The following is a 26,108-nucleotide window of genomic DNA, read 5'->3' on the forward strand; positions in this document are numbered from 1 at the left end:
TGTGTCTGCCAGTGCAAAGCCATGTAGCAGACTGGGGTCTTGTTACTTGTGAACATGTTATTGGTCGAAAGAGAAAGCATCATTATCTATTTTGTTATCAACGCTGTCGTCTTCCTCCTTTCCAGTATTTCCCTTAAGCAGACCCTATCTCTTCTGGAGCTGGAACAGAAATTTAAAGATATCAGGGAAGTAGTGGAACATAAAGATTCAGATCAGATTTCATCTTATTCTCCCTTATGTCATTATCTGATGCCAGATGAAGAAAACCCCTTGGCTAGCCAGGTACTTAATTCAGTTCCTTTCACCTACCTTTTTTCATTCTGCATTTTTGTTTGGGCTTTTTGGGGGAAGGAAGGGTGCATAACAGTCCTCTAGAGTACCATGGCATCCTTGTCTTTAATAAATGGTGAAGCCTCTTCCATACATAAGTCAAGTGTCCTTATCTTTAATCTAGGCACAGTTTTATTTTCTTCAGATTTGATAGAAAACAAGTGTCACCCTCAGAATGTCAGCTTTGTGCTCAGAAATGCACTGATATGCTGGGTTTATTTCAGTATTGAAGGTCAGAATTGGAAAAATTACTTGCTTAAATAGTCTGGTATTTCCTATTGTTTTTAGGGAAAAAAAACTCCTAGTGACCACTTAAAACACAAATTATAAAGAATTTGATTTACAACAATATTTTCTTTTATATATCACTTGTACATCTTGACTTAATTCCATGATACTCAACTTTCCTATTTCTACTCTTATGTTTGCTGATGGCACTTACTAAATAATGTCTATCTTTGGTTTTTCTAGGCCTGTGGACTCACAGAAAGAGACATTGCTACACTTAAATTACTGAATGAAACTAGAGATATGCTAGAAAGGTATATAGAAATATTCTGTATTCACATTAGACTCCTCACAACTATTGGTTGCGTGAGACAATTACTTTCATATAAAAGACTGACAACTTTTCATTTGCAAAATGTAACCATTCTGCATTAAATTTTTATATTTATCAGTTGTAGGCTGGTATTTTCAAAATTTGTGAGATCTGAAACTTTGTAAGAAATAATGCTGCCTTAATGAGATATCCAGGATGTCCTTGGCAATCAGACCTATTATCTCTTCCTCACCCATTATGTAGGAACAGAGGAGTACTTCTCTTCTGCTGAAGCAGGGTAAATTGAGAGTAATTTTATTGGATTCACTTGCTTTGATAAAGTGAACACTGGTATTGGCTTATTGGAATTTATTTTTAATGCATGGTTTTGAGCATGGTTGTATGTGTCCTTTTGCCAGAGAGCTGGTAAAAGTGAGGCTTCTGTAATAAACATGGGATATGAGGGAATTGAGACAAATGTCAGACTATTCTTACCATTTAGCTGCTAGGGATGTGGGGCACCTTAAAGATAAGTCCCTTCTATGTTATTACTTAGTAGGAAATAGAAGTGAGAAATGCTTTAGTTTTATCTGGGTTTTAGTAATCTCAGAGTAGAGTTCAGGTTGTTGAAGGAGCTGGTCTTTCTGAGGTGGCAATGCTAGTGACATTTCTGTGGCTCATACATCCCCCCTGAGGGGAGGCACATCTGTAACACTGAATACTTTCAGGGCTTTTTAGTTAGAAAAAATAAAACCTGTGAATGAAACTTTTTCTGCTGTTCTCTATTTTCAGTCCTGACTTCAGTACAGTTTTGAGCACATGTTTAAACAGAGGATTCAGTCGACTGCTGGATAATATGGCAGAGTTTTTTAGACCTACTGAAAAGGACCTTTCTCAGAACGGCTCTGTAAATAGGTAAACGTTTTCTTTTGTTGTGATTCTCATGTCAATAAGGCTTTAGGTTCATAGTGAATTCCAAAAAGGCTATTGATTTTCGTCTTCTTGGAGTTCTTGTGCTGGAAATATTATTCTGCTTCTTGCTCTTCAAGAATCACTGCATTCTCCTCACTTTGGCCAAGCAGGGAGCTAGGAGGATTCATGTCTCTTCCCACACGTGAAATCTCTGGAATATAGGTGAGGTTATCTTTCCCACCTAGAAGACCTAGAAGTAGAAATCAGATGACCTGTACCTGCCTTTTTCTTGCCTCAACACAGTATAGGCAGACAGCCTCTGGGGCTGGGGAGGTGACTGGTGATGACTCCTGACAGATGTGCTCAGTGAGGCTGTGAGGAGAACCCTCCCCTGCAGCCCATGAGCCCTCAATGCCCCAGCCTCCATCAGTTACTGTGGCTCCCAAGGAAGGGGGGGTGGCATTGCCCTGATCCTCCAGGGAGCCAAAGCACCCATGGAGCTTTAGATTTCACTGGTATGCAGATAAAATACAGGAACATTCAGGATTTTCTACATCTTCCTAAAAGACTGTTTAAAAATAGCTTTTATTTTGAAGTTTAACTTTGGTTTTAAGCAGTGTGGTGAGAGCATTACATATCCAAAAGCTGAGCTCAAATCCTTGAAATATTATTTCTCAAATATTAAAATTAAAACCTTGAATGATAACTAGGTTTATGTATGTTTATTTTAGTAACTAATGGCTTTCAGAGTTATGTTTCAATTTAAATACATGCTGTTTACATCACTTAAAATACCCCAAAGGCTGTAGTTTGGCTATTTGACTAAACCTGGTTTAGTTTGAAATAGCATGAGATTGTAGACTGGCACATTATGACCTGTCTGCATACATGTGAAGACGCTGGCTAAATTACCAATGTAATTCTATTGCATGAGAAGCAAGTCTGAAACTGTGTGCAATAAGAACACAAACTGGAATTTGAATTTGCACTTCTCTGTACTAAAGGAAAGGCTTGATCAGAAGAACCCTATCATCTCTACATTTTAGTTTGCAGTCTTTCAGTTCTTACTTTGTAAGTGGTAATTACTTCAAATGCTATAATCACAGTTTAGTGGCTTCATCTGTGTCAGAGCAGTTCAATATTTTTTGTTCTTTTCTAGTCTTTCCAGTGTCAGTCTTCCTTTAGCCAAGATAATTCCAATAATAAATGGACAGATCCATTCAGTATGCAGTGAAACACCCAGTCACTTTGTTCAGGTAAGAATTTGCCTTATTTACAATATCCCAAGTAAAATTTTTTAATTAATGTTTGTGTTCCATTTCAGTGGCTTTAAAAAAGAAATTGAAAACAATTGACATAACAAACTTTTTGTCAGTTTGTATCTCCCAAAAATACACTCTTTTTCTAGAACTTTTTTCTTCTGCTAAACGATGCACAAACTTCTTGTCTTGCCTCGATTCTACTTGCAGTTGTGCTCATAAACTTTTCTAAAGGAAGAAGTGTGAGTTGTGCATGTGGGAGTGCCAGGTGCTTTTCTTAGGAATTCTGTACTACAGCACAGCAGAATAGTGGTGGCTGTGTTTGATGAAGGAAGTTTATTTTTTACATTTCTTCCAGGACCTGTTGATGATGGAACAAGTGAAGGATTTTGCTGCTAATGTTTATGAAGCTTTTAGTACCCCTCAGCAACTAGAGAAATGACCTGCACATTTTTATGAATAGATGGTGTATTTATAACAAATCCCTTGAGACTACTGATGAGATTTGGATTAATTTTATAATGGTGTAGGAGTGGCAGACCAGCAGAAAGAGCACTCTGAAGAAAGTGGGAGTGAGCCCATATTTCTTTTAACAGAATTATGTTTCACCCATGAAAAATATTCTTGCTGAAAGAAACATTTAAGTGAAGACTTTTCTATTAAAAAAGTGGTTAATCTCTTCTGTAATTCATTGGGTTGTTTTTATTGCATCTAAAAGGCATCTGGTGGCAGTATTACAGCAAGTTACTAAAAAACCCATTTGTTGGCCTGGGTTGTATTAGTTTTGGGAAGAACTAATGATAGTGATCTAAGAATAGCACAGAGCAGCAGAATGAAGTAATGCGTTTTTCTTATTTTTCTTTCCCCAGATTTTTCTTTCTAAAAAGTAAATCTTTTTCCCCTTAACTTTACAAATCTTGTTCCCAAGTCTCTCATTTTTCAGAAAGCCTTTGCCAATGGATGCATGTTCCTCTTGAACAAGCTGGGGATCTGCTCTGTCTGTTACTTATTACTAAAGGAATGTGGTTTTTTAGACATTCTCTTGTTTATGCTGTTCAAACAGCTACACTGTACACATTACCTTGTAAATATTTTATCTTAATTTGTATTAATTTTGAGCCCAATTGTCTGTATTGTAATAAAATATTTTAATGTATAATTTGTGTCTTCATTAATATACTAGCAGGGAAGAGAATAACCTGACCTGGCCCATCACTCAAATTCCTGACAGAGTTGAAAGAAGAAATTTAACTTATACAGTACTAATTTTGCACTCACTAACATTACTCAGGGAAAATAAACTTTCAGTCTCTACACTGAAACAGAAGCAATTCATGCTTTTTGTTGTCCTTTATCTCCTCCTCTTTGCAAACTTCACCTTGTGTGTCTATCCCTGCAAATCATGACACATGAGGAATTTGGAAATTTTTCAAGTTGGATGCAGTCTACCTTCTGCTTAAAATATCTCTTTGCCAAAGCTGAAGATTCCTAGCAACTCCTGATTATTTGTCTTTTTTTTTTTAAGAGTTAGTCATTGAAGTATATGTTTTGTTTAATAATCCACAGAAGGCACCCTGGTAACTGTGTAAAAACAAAGGCTGTAAACAAGAGGCAAGTATTACCCATGCAAAATTATACAAAATATAAAAACCAACTCTCTCCTAGTTTACCTGTGTCCCAGTAATGGACAAAATTACTTAAGAATAGGAACATGTAAAATGAATTACTTCCATTATGAGAAATGATGATGTACATATGCATTGCCTGCATGCATTTATGATGAATTCCCAACCCTTGCAGGCCTGTTCTTGCAGATGTTACCCTACTCAGCTGAAACTGCCAGCTACCTCTGGTTAAACACACCTGGAAAAAGTTTTTTCTTTTCTCTAAAACTGTCAGTTTTTACTGTGCAGTTTTGTGGAAGTTAAATTTCTTGCATTAAAGAGCGTGTACAACTGACTTACGTGCATTTGAACACCGGCTTAAGCTTTGTTCTTTCTTTTGTCTCTAAAACTTTAGTGCCTGTTTTCCCCCTGCCTCATTCTTCACATAATTTGGCCAGAAACTGACTAAAACAAGTGGAGAGGTCAAGGTAGCTTTTTCACACAAGTTCAAAGAAACAAAACATATGCAGAGCATCACTTACCTACTGCTAGACTTTGTAAGGTTTGTTCCATTCCATTAATAACAGCCCACCTCTCATAAAAACAGTGAATTTATTGGTGTTCCTCAGTCAAGCAAGTAAGTTTAAAACCAGTCATAAGAAAGAGCAAAACATCAGCATTCCCTGCTACCCAGGGCTCCACCAGAGCATGGCTCAGTTTATGCCAGTCAGTTGTAGGGTCCAGCCCCACTGACATGGCAATTGCTGAGGAGTTAATTGAGGTAGAGCAATAACCATTCCCTTTTCTCCCAGGGTAACCCATTTCAGCAGTTCCTTGTAACCAGCCAGCTTCACCTAAAATAGAAACATGCTATGGTTAGAACAGCACCTTTTTAAAGTACATAAAATTGCAAAATTGACAAAATAAATATTGATCCCTAGCTACCTTACTAACCAAGTACCCTTAAATGCCACTTACCTACAAAATGAGTGATAATTATTAAAGGTAATGGGAAAACATTTGCAAGTAGATATGCAAGTGGAAAAGCTATTCACGTTGGGTCTTGAGAAGTATTTAGGGCTGTAGAAGGTACATAAACACCTTTGGAAGTATTTGGGATGGGATTTAGATCTAAGCAGGGATCTAGGTGCCACAGTACAGAACTTTGTATCACCTATTTCCAAAATGCCTGCTTTCCCTGGTGGAAGTTGTAGTCTTGAATGAGCATCACTCTTTCTTACAGAGTGCAGCCAGGTAGGTATCTCAGAGAAAGCTGATTAGAACTAAAAACCTCAAATAGGTTTATGGTGACACTCTTACAACAGCTGGTGACCTGCTGGAGCAGCTGCAGACCAGTCCCTGCTGCTGAGGAACAGTACTCTCTAGTGTACATACAATCTAGCTGCCTCCCCAAAATTCAAGAGGCATCTCCATCGCTTCTGAAATTACTCATTACCCCTTACCACAGAGCTATCTTGGCACCAGTCAGACTATTTTGATACGGAACTAGACCAGAAGGAGCAGTCCAGAAACACGCCTAATGCATTTCAGCAGCTAATGGACATGCAGTGCATGAGACCAGAGCAGAGCTAAGCCAAAGTGAATCTCCCCCTTAAATGCACAGAGTTGATACCAACTTCTGCTTCCATTGCTCCTTGCCAGTGTCAGTGTGGCATCAGTGTCCTCAACTTCTGACCTTTGCATGGTATAAGATGCACATCTAGGCTCACACTGACTTGTCCTGTAGCCTCTGGGCAACAAAAACCTCTGTGTACATTCCCTTTCGGCAAGGCTTTGACTTAAAGCTAACTGCAACACTACAGCAACACCAGTATCAAAGTCATGAGGAAGCTACTTCTAAAGAAAAGTCATGCTGAGTTAGGGGTCTACACAGGAAACTGGAGGGATGGCAGTTTTTTCCCTGCTCCTTGGCCTCGTTGTGATTTGTAGTTTGCAAGCTAAAACATCCCAGCAACGTCTCAGTCTAACTTTGTTTGTTGAAGAAGAAACATCCCACTGGGAGGACTACGACAAGGAGGTCCCAGAACGAAAACAAACATTTTGCTGGGTCTCTTCCAAAAAGTACTCTGTCCTAAGAGCTATGCATTCCCAAAGATGCCAGAAACTTAAATAAACACGATGGAACGTGACACATCCTAGAAGCAGGGAGGGGGCGGGGAGGTGCGTGCACACTGCCTTTTACCTGTGTTTCTCCAAGCTTAGCCTGTGGCTCACCAAGTTCCAGAGTCCCAGAGACTGGCCAGTTAAGGAAGATAACATTGACTTTCCCTTCTTTAGGGCTGAAAGTGTACCTGGTTGGAAATAGGGAACAGAAAGGCATGTCAGTTTTTCCTTGTAAATTTTTAGAAGTGATACATATGAGTGCTTTCACGACTGGAAAAATGGATTTGAAAAGCCAGGCTTGATTACATCTTCACACACATAACCATCTTGTCAGCTGATTTATGCCCTTTAATAATGTACTGTCCCTTGAAAATTTGTTCCAACAAACTAGAGGTAATGAAAACTATTGAAGAACTGAATTCAGAGGTAAACATCTGTAGTAACTTTAGCACAGATGTAACAACTCATTGCTGCTCAGCGATATAGGAACGGGGTACTTGCAGGATGGGGAATCATTAACAGATAATTGTAGGCTATATTCAGAAAAACATGGTAATTCCCATCTATACACCAAAACGAAGGCTAAAAGAATTCAAAAATAGTATGAACAACAGAATTTCTACCTTGCGTAGCTAGTTTTTAAAAATACTATTTTCATCACTATGCCACTGGAAATCTTGTGGCATACCCCTGAAACAATTCTCCCTTTTTCCTTCATTTAGTTACAATTTTCTATTGCTCTTGAAAGTGATTTTACTAAACAGTCAACAGTTCAGCATCTCCAGGCTAAAACCAGGTGGCCAAATCTTACTGGAAATGGGAGTAAAAAGGCCCACTGAGACAAGAGGGTCAAAACCAAAACCTTGATGGATCATTAAGGTGTTAGAGAAGCTACAAGTAACAAGGGCAAAAGGAAGGCCAGAGACTGGCTGCATTTAGTAACCAAATAATTGCTGTTATCTTTCCATGCATTTTTACCTTAAAAAGAAATGCAGAACATGCTACACTGGTTTCTGGTTTCTTCCCCTCCTTTCTTTCTAAACATCAAGTGACATTGAGTATTCCCTTGTCAAGATAAACACTTCATAGTATCAAGTTGTTGAGGATTTCAGAGCTTCCCATAACACTGGTGCTGCTTTCCACAGCCTGTGTTTTGGTTCAGTAGCCTTACCAGACTCCAGGTGTGACCGTGTCGTTCTGTGCTCTCCACGGTTTCGTTCCATAGATGGCCTCTCCATTGACCTCCAGCCAGGAGCCCATCTGCCTCAGGCGCTCCTCAAACACAACAGCAATGCGACCGTCGTGAGTGGGCCCAATATTCATCAGGAGATTTCCTCCACAAGACACTGTTTCTGCAAGTTGCTGAAATGTTTTTAAACATACAGAGCATATGGTTATGAGTAATGAAATCACATATTTGAAATACTTTTAGAGTCTGCTGTGCTGCTTCAGAATGATGAACCAAATGAGTTATGTTTACTGCTGCATGCTGAGACTTTGAAGTTCATCCCAAAAGTTGATACAAAATTTAAGCTCCCATAAAACAAAGCTCTGCTGTCAATTTTTACATCAGAAAAGAGGCCCAAATACCTCTTGCACTGATATGTCCAACTGAATCTACATCACAATTAGATCCTACAACTCTTTATAATTTCAACTTCTACAAGAATCTCATGACAGTTTTGCCAATAGGACAGATGATTTCTCTGCACCAGAGCAGAATAAGGCTAATAGTTGCTACTTCATCTTTATTGAAGCTTAGAAAAGCAACTTCCTTCTTCCTCCTGTTTGATGCTTTTCCTATTTTACAGAAACATCTGTAAAAAGCCTCCTACAAAGTCTATAAAATTTGTGTTCACAGCCACACTGCCCTCCAGAGATTGTGGACTGAGATGCAGAAGTCTGAGAAACAGACAGCTGGAGACAAGTTGCTGAATTAATTCAAACCTTCTGCCTCTGAAAAGTGGTTACTTCAATTTGAAATTGTCTTTTGCAAGGACAGCACTAGAAACAGATTTGGATTGGGCAACAATAGCAATCAATCTCTCCCTCACTAGCTGAATTTTGCAATTAAATGCATTATTCTGAAAGACTGATCAGTCTTCCTTTCATTCAGGTTTCCTAAGCTTCAAATCTTTTTTAATACCTTAGACTAGCAAGGCAATCAATGTTCTAACAACACCAGCTATCCGCTTCTGGTAGTCTTTAGCAGTATGTCTGTGAAGTTTTTCGCTACAAAGTAAAACTATTATTGAGTCATAAACTGTTTCCATCTATAAAGGGGAAAAGATGTAGTCTTCAATCTGGAGGTACTAAACAGGAGCTGTGAAACTGCAACTGCTTACTTCTCATCAACTTGCATATGCAGTTACCAGAAACTTAGTAGAAAAGGTAATGATGAGACTGTTTAGATCAGTCTTTTGCCAGTTACTCACAGGGGGAATGGCTTCTAAGAAACTGACTGAATTTTTACTAGAAATTCATTTTGTAGAAACAACTAAGAGAAAGATTAAGAATTCCATGGATTTTCCATCCTGCCAGCTTTACGCTGGAAAACAAACTTATTTATTATTTCACAGATTTGCTACTGAAGTAAAATAACAGTATTTCTAAAAATAGATACATAACTGAACTATTCAATAGCACAATATAACAATCAGGAGGGGGAATGGAGAGTGGCAGCAGCTCCTGTGCCCCACAGTACCTTCACCAAGTCCTCGATGGCGAGGTAGTCGCCAAGCTGCGCGTCCCTGCGGTAGCCCCAGGAGCTGCGGTCGATGGTCATGCAGTTCTCCCACTTGTGGGGCAGGAGGTGCCCGGGGTTGTAGCGGTCACTGCACGTGTAGAAGCCACCATGGTGACAGATGCTGCCAAATCCCCAGCGGTCATTGGTCACTACTGTGTCCCGGACTGGGCTGGGAACAGAGGAGTTTTATTATTTTTATTCTATAAACCATGGTCACAGCCAGCATAATCCCTTCCCACACACACCCCTCCCAGGAACTAACATTTTGGATGACTTCTGTACTATTAATTTATTACAATAAGATTAAGTGCAATGTCAGGAATTCTATTCTCATATGTTGCTAATAAAAGGTCCAGATTGGCATTTCTTAGGGAAATAAGCTCCAGACTTTTACAGAAGCTCTGCCAGAAATCAGTCTGCGTTTCACATCCACTGCCAGATGTTGTCTGCAATGACAACAATGTACCCATATTCTCAAATTGTCCTGCTATCCTGTGTTTCTGCACAATAGCAAATACTTAGGGAAGACTATGATTAAGCAGAACAGCCAATACCATCTCAACTGATTCATTTGCAAATGCACTTAAAAATACAAAACAGTCTTTTCCTAAAGCAAGCTTTGATAGTTCTAGGCAAGATCTGGATTCTGTATTTTAGGAGAATTAATATTTTATTAAGTCCTCTTAAGCAGAAGCAACAGGTTCCAGAAAACAAACAGAAAGTGAAAAAAAAAATTGACACAGAGCAGAATTCCAGATAAGGAGCTAAACCAGCATCATTATGTACCTGTCATTATACAGCCAAGCCAAGAAACCAGTGCTGTTCCAGTAAGTATCTGGAGCATTTCCATCCCCATCAGACCAAATTATTTCTGGCTGGTACTTGGTCACAATTTCATAAAGTTCTGGTAATGATTTACTGGTTGGAAACTTTCTTGTCTTAAAGGCATTGGTGGCATCCTCACGGAAGAGAGGATTGAACCATTCAAACAGGGAATGGTATAACCCAAAATGCAAGTCAGTCCTGTTTCTAACAGATGCTGCTAGTTCAGCAACAAGATCTCGCTTTGGTCCCACATCAACAGCATTCCAGTTCCAAGAATATTTGGACCCCCACAAAGTAAAGCCTAAAAAGAGAAAAATCAGAGGATAAGAAAGAGAAGAAGCAAAGAGGAAGTTACAGGTCTTCTTTACAGAAAGTGGTTTCAAGTGTTGCAAAAAATAAAATAATAAAAATTATGTAAGCAATAATATTGTTGTTATGGTATAAAGTTTGCCTACAACCTGTTTTGCACAATGATAATAGTCATAACATCAGAACACCATTTATTGTTTTATATACATACACATACACATTTATATTTTCCAATTTGGCACTGCTTAGGATAATTATTCTTTCTCTTCAATTATTCAGTCTACTCATATGACCCATTTAAATTAACTAGATGACTTTTAAAGTCCATTCCAACACAATGCATTCTATAACTCTATGACTCTATGAAATTAACCAAAAATACAGCAACTTCTGAGGCATCTACATCAAATGTGAACTATAAATACACAATCAGCAACTGAAAGATAGAATCCTTTCTCAGCTGCAGTAAGCACAAGCTATCACTCGCATTCAAAGACTCTTCTCCTCTCTTCTGTTTCCACCTTAAGTAAATGTTCTTTTTTTGTTTGCCTTGATATTTATGACAGCTCAACCAAGTACTCCATGCATGTATTAACAGAGTGCAAAAACTCCTAAAACAGCTTTTAAAACATCAAGATTAAATATCAGGAGGGATTTGACCTTTCAGACATCTATCAGTCCAGCACAAGCACTTACAAATACTACTGCACTGCAGATTCAGACCACTGCCAGAGGAGCTCCACTCTCACCTTCAAACTGCTTTATACTCACTGCCTAATAAATCTTGCAGTATTTTTGTGACCTGGATACATGCAATTGTACTGACTAGACAAAAAACCTAAAAATTCATGCACAAGGCTATTGGACAGACCAAATGAATCCTGGTTCTTTTGAAGTCACTGGGAATTTCACCACAGGCATCATCAAGATTTATGCGTGTCAGAGCTGAGATTAAAATTGACAGGTCACAAGTTGCCAGCCTTGAATCCACATTTCACCAAAGACCCACAACATTCATTTGATGTACTGTACTGTATCTTAATATTTTATACTTTCCTTGCTACTGTATTTCTTTACAGAAGCTTTCGTTTTCTTTACTTTTCTCTGCAAAGCATCTCACAATTACAGTGCTAAAAAAACCTATTGTGCCTGTAAAGCTACAGACCTGGTTCAAGGTTTTGGCTTCTATGCACCACAGCAGGAAGAGCTATACCTTCCTAAATCTGATGTTGACTCCTGGAACATACTCCTTAATTCCTTGGAGAAACCTACAGAGTTCTTTAACTGCCTGCACACAGCAGGTCTCCAAATATTAAACAGTGTAGAATTCACTTTTATGGTTCCTTCAGCAATAAATTGCACAGAAATAAAAAACAAATTATGGCCACTGCAGGGAGCTGAGCTGCCACCACCACTCCAGGCTGTCTCACCTACAGCAAGAGAACAGTGGCACAAGCTATTGCTCCACCTATGCAAGCTCCATGGCCACAGCTTTTGTGTAAGAGTCAGGAAAATGCCTGCACATTTCTTGGGTGGTTTTTGTTCCCTCTTTGGCTTTGGTGAGGCAAGTAAGCCTGCCTGGCTTTCTCTGTGTCTCTTAGTAGACAAGAAAGTCACCCGCTTTTTTCATCTGTTGACAGAAATGCAACAATTATCAACATTCACAAAGCTTCCACCTACCCTCATGATGTTTTGAAGTTAAGACAACATATTTTGCACCTGAAGCCTTCAGAATATCTGCCCATTGGTTGGGATCAAAGAATTCTGCTGTAAACAGAGGCCCAAAATCTTCATAGCTGAAGCCAGGTGGGTAATTTGCTTCCATAAATTTCACATAGGGGTTTCTCTTTTCCTGCTGCCAGTACCACCTACAAAATACAGAACAAAACACATCTCCTGATGTATTTTTAGACAAAGAAAAGAAAATTGAAATCATCAGCTCCTATTCAACATTCAGAGGTAGAGGCTTTGGAGGTACATGACACTGGCAATAAGATAAAGTTGCTCCAGAACAGTACTGATTATCAGAGATTTCTCTATCTTATTTGCCCATGGTCCACATCTTTGAAGCAATCCACTTTGGAAAGGTCCCAGAATTTCACCTGAAGGAATGAAAAACACAGCTACACTTTGAGAAGGGAAAAATTACAGTCTTGGTCAATACCCAAATCTCAAAACTGTACTAAAGAGCAGGTACAGACAGTCTGAATAAGCAGTCCAGGGGGCACAAGGAATGTTTTTTCCTGGACTTGCACGACTCACCTCCTCAAGTCTCACATCTCAGCGACCAGGCATCTCTGCTCTGCCCCCACATTGCAATTTCTGCCACCCACAAACATGGGGACCATCAGCTTTACCTCTCTGACAGTCCCAAGTCCTCTACACAATTGCAGCTGAGTGACCCAATGTTCACAGCCCCAGGGCAGGAGAGAGCTGTGACCAGGTCACTGCAGCCTCTGCACATGTGAGGCTTGAAAGCAATGGCACCCTGCTAGAAGAAGGCACATCCTCTAAAAACCTGCCCCTGCAAGAACACCACACACTTTTAAATGGACCTCTGTCACCTCTCTATGAATGAAACCAAGCAGCAAAAATCCTCTTGTCAAATTTAGACATATATGGAAATAGATTGTAAGTGAAGGAATAAAACAGGCTAGAATTTGAACATTTGAAATGAGTTTCTCTCTTGTCCTGAGCTGGACTCTGACCTCATTTCTCCAAGACCATAGTCTGAATGTTGTTGTAACCTTTCCAAAAACACTTCAACACAAACCAACACAATCTCTGGCAGCCAACAGGAGAAAAAACTTAGAAGAAAGAGCCTGAGACAGGTTTCCCCATTGAAAGAGCTGGGGGCAGAGGAAATAACAACAAAGCAAAACAAACTCATTAAAAAAAATAAAAACAAACAAAAAAAACCCCTCTGATTACAAAGTAAGTAGTTGCTTAAGTTAAAAAGTAACAATCTTGCTTCTCTCCCTTTGTCACATGGTTTGCTAACATGAACACTCCTATGCTGGCATGACTAGATTCCAGAAATATCCTTACTAAGGCTGTGCAGCTCCGAGGGAAGTAGGACAGGATTGGTGATAATACTTTATGACCTTCCATTTGAAGTTACTCATACAGGACCTCAGTCATCTGATTGCATATGCTGTCAGCAGGCCCCACAGCAGCTCTATACCTGCCTAAGGATGGGAGGCTACAGGAATATAGAAAGCAACTACATTAGAGTTTTGGGGTCAAAAACCAAAGTCTCAATCTTGAATCTGTGCACCACTATCAGAGCACAGCACTCTGAGTGAGGCTTTAACCCAAACCTAGCTCTGTCCCACCCTGCCAAAAATAATTTCTTAGTAAATATAGTCTGCATCAAAAGCCTGCTGAAACCCTTGAACATAATTCTGAAAAGAACAGAAGAAATATTGTCAGGAAACTTTGGTTTGATTAGATACATGTTGGTTTGTTTTGCAAATATTGTATTTAAGGTTCACCATAGCTCTGCCACAGAGTTGCTCCTCATATTGTAAGTGATAATGTGACTCACTTGAAGTCTCACAGGAAGTACTTGGTAGAGCATGGAAAGATGACAGCAAAAACATGCTTACAGCCAAAGGGCCTGAACCAGGGAACATTCATAAAGTAGAGATTACATTGAGCCTCTGAACCAAAATTATTTAAAGGGTCAGAGCTTTGGGTTCTCTTAAGTGGAAAGAACTCGTGAATAATAGTAATAATGGTAAATAAAAGAGAAGAAAACCATCAGCAGTACAAAATGTGCACAAGAAAACAGCAAGGTTGCTTGCCAAGCAAGGGCAGTGATGAGCTCCTGCACTCTCCACAGTGCTCCAACAGCTGTACAGGGCTGCTCCGGAGGCTGGGAGATCCCAAACACCTATTCCCACAAGGGAGAACACCTTCACCCATCCCTTCACGCTAGTCCTGGAGGGGTCTCCTTCGGCCATTCCACAGACCACCTCTGTCACCAACACTGTTGTGCTGCAAAGCACTTCTCACAGCTCTACCAGCTCTCTGGTTAATTTAGTCACTTCAGCCAAGGTAGTCAGGAGTTTCAGGGCTAGGCAGACAGATGCTCAGACACGAAAGAAGCACTTTAAATAACTTCCTCGGCTAACAGCGCCATGGAGTCCGGGGCCTCGGGCGGACATCGAGCTCTCCCCGCACACCTGAGCTGCGGGGTGAGCCTGCAGAGGGGCTGCAACCCGAACCAGCACTGTCCGGGGAGACACCACACCATCCCCGCCCGGCCTGAGCGCTGCTTTCCCAGCAGAGCCCTCGGGCCGCTGCCACAGCCCAACCGCCGCAGCTGCTCCGGTGCGACCACAACCTCCGGCTGCAGCTCACCAGAACCACTCGCTGCCGAAGCTGGGCACCGAGAACACGCCCCAGTGGATGAAGACGCCGAACTTCGCCTCGTCAAACCAGGCGGGCAGCGGCCGGGCGTCCAGCGAGCCCCAGGTGGGCTCGTAGCGGGGCGGCGCCGCCAGCAGCCCCGGCAGCAACCCCGGCAGCCCCAGCAGCAGCAGCGCCAGCGCGGCGCGGCCGCCCGGGCCCGACATGGCGGCGGCGGGGCCGGGAGGGAGGGAGGGAGGAGGCTCGGCGGGGCGGAGCTCGCGGCGCTGCTCGGCCGGGCCGGGACTGGCCGGGACGGAACGGGAGGGGGAACGGGCGGGATGGGCTCGGGCTGTCCCCGCCCCGCGGGGCCCGCCGGCCGAACTCCGAGCTCCGGCTCTGCCCCCGGCGGCCCTCGGCCGGCACCGCCGTCCCTATGCGCCTCCCCCGCTCCGCCCGCGGGCTCCTCCCCATCGGTGCCGCTTTATCTGGCCGCTCGACCACAAGTTGCCCCCTGCATTTTAAGGCTTTTAAGGAAAAAAGTAACTGGCTGACGCCTCGGCCGACATCCCGCCGTGCTCTCCCCCGCCCCGGGCCCCGCCGGCTCCTCCCCGAGCGCACCGGCCTCCCCGGCAGCCTCGCCGAGAGCGGCCTGAGGGTGTGTGCCGCATCTACAGCCGGGTCCGGCCTGAGCCTCGGGCCTGCAGCCGCTCTGCTCCAGAGCTGGCCTCGGCAGCCTGCCGGGTTTGCCCTTCCCGCCTGCTTCCCACCACAGGCTCAGCTTCCCTCACCTTCTAAAGAAGGACGAGGTATAACATCGCTCTGCGGCTCCTTCCGGCTTGTTCGTGGTGGCTTCCCGGGTGCAGAGGTGCCCCAAAGCCTCTCAAGGAAACATTGCTTTGATCATTAGAATGGCCTGTGCTGAAGCTGCCTCAATTCTGTAGGTAACACTTGCCGTTTGTGCTGCAGATCACGGGTGGCAGGCACATACTTTAAAAAGATACATCGTCCAGCAATTTGTTGCTTGAGCTGGTGTTTCTCCAGTCTTTCCTGAATTCTGTATTTTTACTCTTGCCCCCAGCTGCCGTGGGACATCCTTAGTGAAACAATTTGGTTTAATAAGCAAATACGAAGTTTCCATAATCATCACCACAAATGGAAATTTCTTTAGCGATCTCATCAGAAGAGTTGAAAATGAATGAGCAGGCAACTGAAATAATCTCTCTTCAACTGGGAAAGATGTATATATACTTTACTGCTGCTCTATGGAAGCAGAACTTCAGTTTATAGAGCCATTAACCACAGCTGTTACATCTAATTCATAAAATATCTAAAGGGCTGTGAAAACAACATGCACACGATTTTGTAATATTTTCATTTATATACCTTGATTAATGTAATAAGTTGCAGGCAGATAAAAGTCATTGTGACTTCCATCACATTATTCTTTCTGACTGACTGTTCACACTACTCTGATTTATCAGAGCACTTTGATATTACAAGAGGAGCCTCTTCATATCTCTTTTACATTCACTGCTGACCTACTTTATATCTTCTTTTGCCTTCACCCCTTTAGATGTCACTTTGCCTCTCAAAAGGAATCTTTAAATGCTTTTGACCTCTTGCTATGATATCCTTTCTAGTTTATCTTTCAATTTCTTCATGTTCTCCTTTTTGATCACACCAAAGGATTGCAGACACTAAGAAGCTCCTTAATGTGGGAATTTTGAAGCATACATTCTGTACAGCTCTACAAAGTTACAATTTCTCTGTGGCTTAAAATGTTTGGAAGGAAAAATTATTTTAAAAAAGCTCAGGGTCTGACCCAAAGCTCACTGACCTGCCATAAACTTTGGTGAAGTTTGGACCATGGACTGTGTATTTCAATAACAAACTTGATCACAGCTCCTAAATTAACAAAAAAAAAAAAAAAAAAAAAGAAGAAGAAGAAAAAAAAAGCCCAACATTTCAGTAAATAGCAGTGATGAGTACACTTCTGATTAAGACATAAACAGGTCCAGAAAATGTCACCAGCCCACACATGCTTAGCTACTGAAATCTCCAGTGGGCAAAAAGGCATTCAGTGTACAATCACATCTGTAATGATGCAAAATGCAAAGGGTAAATAATAAAAATAGCGCATTATCAGATTCTGTGAACAACACAAGACTGGTGTGTGCAGCTGCAAAAAGCTCTCTAAGCATGGGTACAGCGTGCCTGCCTGTGCTACCATGGAGCCTCTGGGCCTCAAGAGAAGGGCTGTAAGCACCGAGCTCACTGCCTCTCCCTCTCACACACAGTCCCGCTGGGAAAGCTCTGTGGCTAGGGAAGGAGCAGGCTGGCCTGTCAGCAGAGGGAAGAAGGAGAGGAAATAATGAAGGGAAGTCCCTGGGAGAAACTGAGCAGAAAAGACCTTTTGACCTGACTAATGGCTGACATATGAGACTCCTGTACTGGATCAATTGCTTGGACAAATGTGAAGGGTGACTGCTGGGAAGATCACAAAACCCCTGTGCCTGGGGAGGTGCACAGGGCTCAGCATTGAGAGGAAGGCACTTCTTGACTGGGTGGAAGCAGAAACCAGACTCTGAATTTCACATGGACACATTTCAGACTTGATAGGTTTTAATTCAGACCCAGAGAGTGGTAGTTGTTAAAATATTTTCATGCAGCCTGAATGCCACTTTTGCATTGGATAGCTAGATAATGCGACTCTGGAGGCATTAAAAATACAGGGTGCAGCCCTTTCTCTCTTCGTCATTGTGGCTGCAGGGCAGCGAGGATTATATTCAGTGTAGAATATAATGTGACTTACCTGTAAAAAGCAGTGTAAACACTAAATGTCCTTTTAAAGATGCACCGTGTTGTAAAAGTGTTCCTATAAAACACTAGGAAACAAAACCATACTTGATTTTGCTTCTGCGTCAATCTGTGTGACTGATCTTAAATGCAGGAGGGCACCTTCCTCCACACAAGTTAGTTAAGTCTCTCGCATGCAACTCAATCCTTAAGAAAGATGGGGAGGGAGGTGAGGGGGGGATATTTGACTCATCCTCCTCGCGGCTCTTCTGCAGGGATGCGATGCCTTGAGCAACCTCCTGGCTTTGCGGGGGGCAGGGCACCCTGTTACACAAACCAGAAGTGGTGGTGTGGGTTGCTCGGCTCTTTTTAACTGATTCTCTTTTCTTTTTATTTTTTTTTCCCGAGAGATGGCAATGGCGGGACCATGAAGACACCCCAGGGGATGGGTGCGCACCCACGCCCCAGCTTTGCTTTGCTCCGTTGCAAGCACAAAATTCATGTTCCCAGAGACCCAAAATCGCCGCTGGCGTCCCGGCGGGGCGGTCGGAGGAGAGGGGCGGCTCTTCCTCTGCAAACTTTCCCTGTCCCCTCCCTCGCCGCCTCTCTCCCTCGTCTTCTCTCCTCCCTGCCCTTCTCGGCTCCCTGTCGACGATGGCTGAGAGGCCAGGGAGCAGCGGGACAGCACCGCTGCCCTTCTGGTCCTTGCCCGGTCCTCGCGGACGGTCCCAAAGTGACATCTCCTCCTTCTCCTCCTCCCGGAGAACCTGCCTGCTGCGGTCCAACGTGGGCGGCTCAGGTAAGAGGGAGGGAGGCAAGGGTCCTTGTGTCCGAGACCTCGGAGCCGAGCTGAATTTGGGAATTTGGAGAAAGACATCCTCCTTGACACCCTGCCCTGCTTTCCCAGACTTCGGACTTGTCTTTTCACGGTGGCTAGTGTGTGGATTTCTGGGGTGTGTGGTGCTTGATCTTCTCCTTGATGTGATGTTTGCAGAGTTCCTAGCTTTTTTTACCCATCTTCACACATTTAAGTGAATCTCAGTAACATTGTGGCTACGCACCCGTTTGCCAAAGCATCACTGAGTGCAAGGGCAGAAAAGTCCCAGGAAAGCTTCGGGGTGTATTGCCAGGACATCAAAGCTCCTCATCTTGCTGCTTCACACATGACACTTCAACTGCATGTTAGAATTTTACCTCGTGCACTTGTATCTGCTTTGGGATTTTAACAGGTGGCACAAAACCAATGTGTAAGTCAGTATCCCACCATCTTCCTTCAGGGGGTGGTTGAACACAGGGGGCAAGTGCACACAGGATGATGTGGGGATGGAAGCTGGCCCCTTGGGACAGAGTAGGCTTCCTGCAGGACTTGGAGTAGTCTTGTCATTTAAAGTGAGAGGAAGTGAGGGTTCTAATTTACAGTGCAGATATTCGAAAGTGACCAAGTTGGCTGGGCTGTGCTTTACTGTCTGTTTCCTGAGGCAAGGCACTAAGGAAAATGAAATTCTGGTCTCCATAGGGTTGAGCACATTTTGAAAATGTGTGCTTGCTCAGTTGCAAATCAGCCCTCTTTATTGTCTAGAAGTCTGTAGGCACATACACCCTGGTGATACTGGTATTTTGGATGCACTCATACGCTACTGTGCAGAAGTACCCATGAATCACTATCAGGGAAGCTGCAGAGTGCACTGAGGGACCTCCTGCTGCAGCACAAAACAGTGCAGTGTGAGGCTGGGTCTGCAATGGACCACAATGTTCTCTTATGTTTGCTCCTCAGGGAGTCTTAAGATGAAGCAGAACATTTGCTTAGGGAAGCTCAAGTGTACAGCTATGCCTGCCTGATGAGGACAGAGGGAATGAAAACTTGATTAGTCACATAGGAGCAAGTAGATTCAGCTTATGGGGCAAGAGGCTGCTAGCAAAAACAATTCTGTGACATTTTCTATATCATTTTCTGTTCTACTTTTTTTCTGTGTCTACTTAAAAGTTACAGTGAAGGACATTTGGGACAGGAAGGAGGGAGGAGGTCCTAGTGCTTCAGAAAGGTCTACTTTTAGGTGTGACGTGTATTTCAATACTGCCTGGAAGGGTGTTTCTTGGACAATGCCCTATGATTGCATGTGTACACCCCTGGGTCCAGAGGGATCATCACACAGGGATCGCCACAGAGGTTGACAAGACTGAGACTATGTTAATGTTAGACTATATTGGTTGTTGGCTTAACTAAGGCTACTGACAATGAGCTGTGCTCATTATGAGAGACTGGCAAATCCAGTGGAAGTAAAATGATGGTGTTTTTTCAAAGATGTGTTGGTATTTGTAGCTTCTTACACATGACATTTTAGCATCCCAGTTGCCCTACTTGATTTTTTCATTTAATTTTGAGGATGTGTTTCCTGCCAGTAAGTGACAAGCGTTGCTTTCTCTGTTTTTTGGTTTTTTGTAATTTTTTTTTCATTCTTTATTTTCTGCCTTGCTGCTTCCTGTATCTTTTTTCCAGCTGCTCATTGGACACAACAAAAACACTTACATGCAGCCACACAACTGTTGATTCCCTCTTTAGAAAGGAAAGTATGCATTAAAGATGCAAAACTGTTTAATTTTTAATGTGCTGGTTAGAGAATTGGTTTTATACTGAGGTGCCATTAAAATAACCTGCTTTTTCATTCCCCTGCTAACCTGAAGAACGACTGTAATGGGGACAGAAATGGGAAGCACTTAGAGAAACAATATGAGTCATTTTTGTTTCTACCTTTTTCTCTAGCCATACCATTTGAATTAAGTAGGTGACTCATTTACATCAGATGTTACCTGTGCTCCAGCTGGTGTAGAAGAACAATTTGTATTTTAAATAACCTGCAAAAAGTTTGCTTTCTGCTGCTTCCTGGACTAAGTCACTTTCAACTGTTGAAGTCACAAGTTGCTACTTCTGTTGCGTATTTGTCTTCATTTTCTAGATCCTGACACAAGTTGTGCTGAGAAGACATTTTCTCCTCACACTCTGTCAGTGATGGGTTGGTACCCCTGTAGAGGTTCACACTGTCATTTATTTTACCACCTCCTGCTCCACCATTCTCAGTGCAGGATCTATTAAAAGGCAATATTTAGAGACCCTTCTAGCTAAGGGAAAGATAATAGCTTTTTTAAAGCGGCTTTGGCAGTGGTTCATAAAACGCATCTGTTTGTTATTCTAGGTCAGTACTGTATGTATCTTGATTGTGTGGTGAGGCTGGTAGGGTGGTCCCCATGTTTATGCTGTCTGTGCTTTCTTACCCCCACTCCTCCTGCTATTCTTATACACTGACAGAAGCAACTTCCTGGTATCACTTTACAGCATCTCACTTCATTAGCTGCCATCCAGTATGTGAGGACAATATATTCTCAGGATTTTTTTCTTAAAGCTGACCTTTTCTTTTAGTGTTTGTGGTAGAAGATGACTTAATTTCTCTTTCCCGGCCCTCACCTCACCTCACCTCACCTCACCTCACCTCACCTCACCTCACCTCACCCAATGTTTTGTCAGGCCTTTACCGTCTATCTCTTTATATTTGTGGTAAACCCCTAGGGGGAATAAGGGGATGCTCATCAAGAGCATAGGTGGCATGATCTAGAATTTTGATTTAGACCCTGAAAAAGTGTAATGCCAGCAAAGTTCAAAGCCTCTGTGGCAGACATAGCTTGTGCATCACTTCAACATCGTGGTGCACCACAGCTGACCACTGGCTGGTTTGTCAGAGCATCCGAAGGAGATTGGTGAAGAAAAATATATTCTTCTAAAATTTCAGAGCAACACCAGAGCCACCTGAAGAAAGCTGCTTGAATTACATACCTTTAAGCAGTCTTCCATATTTAGTGACTAGATTTAAACCCACCTTAGAGGTGGATCAAGTTAGTCAAGTTTCTTAATGTATGCAACACAGACGGGGACTGAACTGCAATTGTAAAAAAGACCCTCTTCAAATGCTTTCCTGGAGCTCCTCCAAAATCTAGATTTGGTGGCTGTGGGGCTGAAGGTAGCTCTCAGTGTGAGCTGTGAGTCCTGGGGTGCAGGGTGGAGGAGGTGCTGTTTCATATCAGCCACCTCTGTACTCCGACTGCGTAAGCAGCGGCAGTGGTTCTCTTTGTAAAGCCCTCATGCACCAATCTCCGCTGCTGCGGTGCTCGCTCTTTATCTGCATGTCCACGTAGACAGTTTCTAGTTCACTCTCTTTTCAGTGTGTGGGTTCTGTTGTACAGCCTTGCATTCTGTTCCGAAGGCGGTGAGGTCTGTGGTGAGGTACATCTTGGTGAAAAGGGAACTTTACTGCTCAGACCAGAAGTCAGGAAACTACCCATCTCTCTGCTCTGGGATTGACGCTCTCATATTGTTACAGTTCCTCTTGAGGTCTTGCTCTTTGGCAAGAAGGAGAAGTTTCAGATAATTTGTTCCATTAGTAAGAAATGTACGTTTCAGGTGGAGAGGTGAGCTCCTCATGCATGCTTCCATTTCTTTCATGGGTTTTTTTTGAGCCCTTCTGATGACAGACAAAAAAAAACCTACCTAAGAATTCAGACAGCAATACATCAGTACCTTGGGCTGATGTTGGGTTGCAGAAGAAAATTAAAGCCTGAGTGCAAATAAGAGTCCTGTCTCAAAACTTGTCCATCCCAGAATTATTTTGAGTATTTTTGTGGGTTAATTTATTCAAAATGATAATGAGTAGCAGCTATGATGCCATCTGCTGCTGACTCCAAAATAGGGTGCATGAAAGGTTTGCTTAAAATCCCCCAGTTAAGTGAAGAACTGAGGAAGTTTTCATGTAGTGATGAAAGCATCAAAGTGGCTGATGATATATGAGAAGAAAATTTGTGGGTTTTGGACTTATTTAAGCTTTTCATTATTAGAGTACCCCACTTTGCAAACTTAATGAATGTCAGATTCTCTTCTTAATGAACAAACTCTCTGGTTGATGCAAAGGATGCGTTTTTGACAGCTGAAGGTATTTGAGAATCCAGGAATTGTGAAACCCAGAATATGCTCTAGACATTGATCTGATTATCTGGGGGCATGGAATCTAGGGGAAAAGGTAAATTTTGGGTGGGTTGGTAGGTAGCTGTTAATGTATGCCTGTATTTCCCTCTGCACTTGTACTCATATTTCCCCAAATGGCTACACATTCCAGTTTCCATATTCACCAAGCAAGTGTCTTACCAAGCTCTCTAGGATTTAGAAAGATGTTGTTTTTCAGTCCTAAGATGGATTTGATGAGGGAGAATATTCATGCTGTGGGAGAGCATCATAAATAAAGCAGTTCATTTTGGTACTTTTTATGAAAATATGGGCATTGTGGGAAACCATGATTCTCTATTGTATTGAGCAGGACTTGTTTACAACATAAATTGAAGTACAGAATTTTGCAAGAAGCCCAAGGCAGATAATTATTGCTATAGTAGAAGTTAAATCAAATAATAACTAGGGGGGATTTTAAAATTCAACTCAGCATGACTGTGTCACTTCCAAGAGTTAGTGCATCCTGTCCTAAGTCCACATTAATATTTTTTGAATCAATTTTAAAATTTAAAGTATCAGGAAGAGGCAGTAAGCATAAGCATATGAAATTTGACATATGCTTGTAGAATTTAAGTATCTAGTTCTTTGTCATAATCTGTTTAAATCCATAATGTTAAATCCCATCCTGGTCAATTTATGTTATATGTTACAAGTATGTAACATATTTATATTATATGTAACTTGTAGTTTCAGAATGATGCTGAGGAAAAATCTAGGAAACATTTGTACTGCCTGAAATACAAAATCTTTGCAATCATAGACTTGGGCTCAGGCTTAAAAAAATTAAAATTTCTACATGTGAGGATAATCTTCATGGTTGGGTAGGTAGTAATTGAACTCCAAACAATTGCAGCATAGGATTTAAAACATGCCTTGCAGCAGCTAGATCACTAGCTGATGGTGAGATCTGTTCAGTGGTTTGCTGTTGAGTCTGTTTTAGTTTCTCAAGGCCTTTTGGCATTTAGCACTTCCTGCTGCTCTGTGGCTTCTAGCAAGTAACCATTTAATATCAGACCACATGTCAAGTACAAAGGCTGAAGAAGTGATCTAAAGATTAGCTGAAGAAAAACTTTTCTTCTTCTCTCATTGAATGTAAGCAACTTGTTCAAAAGAAGCTTTTGTTTTGGTTTTAAAACCAAAATGTTTCATCAGCCAAATCCATCATTAGCATAAATAATTTATCTTTCTTCCCCACCCCACTCCTGCACATTCTTCTCTTTTTGCCATTGTTTCCTGAAAAAACAGACACAACTTATGGTCAAAGGGCTGGGGAGAGTTGGCAGCTTTTTTAAAGGTTGGTGAAGAATTTACATATTTTATTTATATATGCTTTTTGAAATCAGAATCTTTTCAGTGCCAGAAATCCTGTAAGATTTCAGTTTTCAATAACACCAGTATTAGTAATGTTTCTGAATTTTTACTTACTCTCATTGAACATGCTTTATCATAAGGCAAACATATCTTTGGTGATAATCTTTTCTTTTTCTTTCTTTTTCCCCTAGCATTTTACCTAGCATGTTGATACTTTTAGCAAATGCAGAAATTAGTTTTTCTCAGGTACAAGCCAAGTGGCACAAAAAGAAAAATATCCAGAAGAAGATAGAAAATCCTGACTTCAGTGTTCTGAGATCATTCACTTCTCACTCTGTCTTTGAAATTGTCAGTCTTAAACCCCACCACAACAAGGGATACATACCCTTGCTCATCATTCACGTGAAAAGCCCTGTCATCTTCCTGAAATGCAAGCAGAGTTTGTAGGCAGTCAACACTTCCCTTGGTGGGGAGCTGAGAAAACTTGTTCCCTGTTGTGCGGTTTTGATGCAGAACTGGACTTCTAAGATATTGTTTTGTATAAATTCTGTTAGTGCCTTTGATGTTTACAATTTTTGAACTTTGAAATAGTGAAATATTAGTAAGTTTTACCAGTATTAAGTACTTAGTACAATGGGCTCAGAAGTGCTGGCCCTGCTTTAATACAGCCTGAAGCTGCAAAGCTGCTGTGCTTGCAAGTCAGCCATGCTCTCAGGTGGAGGGAGAGCTCCGTAGAGGAGCTAAAGAGTAGCTTAAACCACTGCATGCTTTAGCGATGAGACAATTTTCTACCCGCTCTCATTTTTCTCACATTTCTTACATATTTCTGACACATCCTGCATTGCCATTCCCATCTCTCATGCTTGGACATATTCAGAGAAATACAGGACCTAACAGTGTGACACTGGGAGAGAAATGTGGAAGAGGAAGCTTTCAACCAGAGATGGCAATGTGGTGACACTTCACGTGAACTAAAATATTTTAAAAATCCTTTTTGAAATAATTATAATATTTTTACTTTTTTTTCAGTCAGTGTTAATAATTTAACAGTTTAATTTTTAATTAAATATGTATTTTATAGCTTGGTCCACATTTTCTAATGTTTGCACAATTTACCGTATCCAGAAGAAAAACTTCTTTAGACAGAATGGACTTCTATTAAAAGCATTTGCTTTTTCTTTCCCTTCAACTTCAGGCATGACCTCTGTTTCACACACAAATTGTGTTGGCTCCCACTTGGGGAGTTTTCCCAGTTGCACAGCCCCATACAATATTTCCCCTATTTCCCCTAGCTGGAGGCATCCATCAGAAGCTCTGTTTTGGCACCATTACCCAGGTTGCTCCTATCCAAACTACACTGGAAATAAGAGTCTTCCTTTCTTCCTTTCAGGTCGTCCTTTCTTTCACCTTCCTCCCAGTCTTTCACTGCCCTCTTCCCTACTAGCTTCTCTTCTGCATTCTCCATAGCTTGCAGTAAATGTCATTTATATTGTGTTGATAGCCTACCCACCTTTTGGTGATCCTCTGTTGAGGTCTGGCTAGGTACAAGTCAGGTTGTTGCACTGCTCCCATTTGAGTCTGGTGCACTGAGATGTGAAGGGACTAGGAATCTCCAATTAATAACATTAAGTTTATAAAGTAATAATTCAATCACCTGTAATTAATAACATCAAGTAAATGAACAGTTAGTTTATTTTCTCACTGTCACAGAGAGATAAAGGTCAGAATTTGTACAGGCTGAGCAGAGATTCTTTCACTGTTAAGAATTCATTGGGAAAGGGTGAAAGATCTCCTAACAATTCTAAAATAAAGGGTTGCTGTGTACTATGAAGGAGAAGTGCTTCAGAGCCTTTCTAAGATAAGCTTGGCACCGTAGCAAGGATCAAGAAACAGATGAACCCTGGAATCATCGTTACTTTATTTAAAGTTATCAAGTTAGCTTAAGTTT

At 41.8% G+C, this 26,108-nt stretch overlaps 3 protein-coding genes across 6 annotated transcripts in view; 2 read left to right on the plus strand and 1 right to left on the minus strand.

Annotated features, from left to right (window-relative positions):
- The window catches only part of PEX3 (peroxisomal biogenesis factor 3), an 18,421-nt gene extending 14,220 nt beyond the window's left edge, over positions 1-4,201 (plus strand). Inside the window, exons 8-12 of one of the 2 annotated variants that reach the window (XM_085055730.1) lie at positions 126-282; positions 802-872; positions 1,664-1,786; positions 2,943-3,039; positions 3,401-4,201. In XM_085055730.1, the coding sequence (XP_084911856.1) occupies positions 126-282; positions 802-872; positions 1,664-1,786; positions 2,943-3,039; positions 3,401-3,484 (532 nt within the window). In that variant the 3' untranslated portion in view covers positions 3,485-4,201. The remainder of the gene's footprint in view (positions 1-125; positions 283-801; positions 873-1,663; positions 1,787-2,942; positions 3,040-3,400) is intronic. The other variant, XM_085055731.1, reaches the window with a different exon arrangement.
- Positions 4,202-5,241: 1,040 nt separating this feature from the next.
- Positions 5,242-15,242, minus strand: FUCA2 (alpha-L-fucosidase 2). Its single transcript, XM_085055729.1, has 7 exons — positions 15,016-15,242; positions 12,331-12,518; positions 10,303-10,642; positions 9,475-9,685; positions 7,942-8,132; positions 6,850-6,958; positions 5,242-5,500 (listed from the first exon to the last, which is right to left on the minus strand). Exons 1-7 carry the CDS (start codon positions 15,228-15,230, stop codon positions 5,360-5,362), a joined length of 1,395 nt encoding a protein of 464 aa, XP_084911855.1. The 5' UTR covers positions 15,231-15,242; the 3' UTR covers positions 5,242-5,359.
- A 3,052-nt stretch (positions 15,243-18,294) lies between these two features.
- PHACTR2 (phosphatase and actin regulator 2) overlaps positions 18,295-26,108 on the plus strand; it is a 136,809-nt gene continuing 128,995 nt past the window's right edge. The window contains exon 1 of one of the 3 annotated variants that reach the window (XM_085055734.1): positions 18,295-18,601. In XM_085055734.1, the coding sequence (XP_084911860.1) occupies positions 18,457-18,601 (145 nt within the window). In that variant the 5' untranslated portion in view covers positions 18,295-18,456. The remainder of the gene's footprint in view (positions 18,602-26,108) is intronic. The other 2 variants (XM_085055733.1, XM_085055737.1) reach the window with 2 other exon arrangements.

The sequence above is a fragment of the Lichenostomus cassidix genome, chromosome 3, assembly GCF_008360975.1.
Source record: "Lichenostomus cassidix isolate B80296 chromosome 3, HeHo_3.0, whole genome shotgun sequence".
NCBI lineage: Eukaryota > Metazoa > Chordata > Aves > Passeriformes > Meliphagidae > Lichenostomus > Lichenostomus cassidix.

Bases quoted from the DNA above. Each gene is read 5' to 3' on its own strand.
- FUCA2 (XM_085055729.1), bottom strand. From the start codon at position 15,230: ATGTCGGGCCCGGGCGGCCGCGCCGCGCTGGCGCTGCTGCTGCTGGGG. The intron at 12,519-15,015 runs GTGAGCTGCAGC...TGTATTTTGTAG, and splicing joins TTCGGCAGCGAGTGGTTCTG to GTGGTACTGGCAGCAGGAAA. The intron at 8,133-9,474 runs GTACTGTGGGGC...AAAACATTTCAG, and splicing joins CCATCGAGGACTTGGTGAAG to CAACTTGCAGAAACAGTGTC.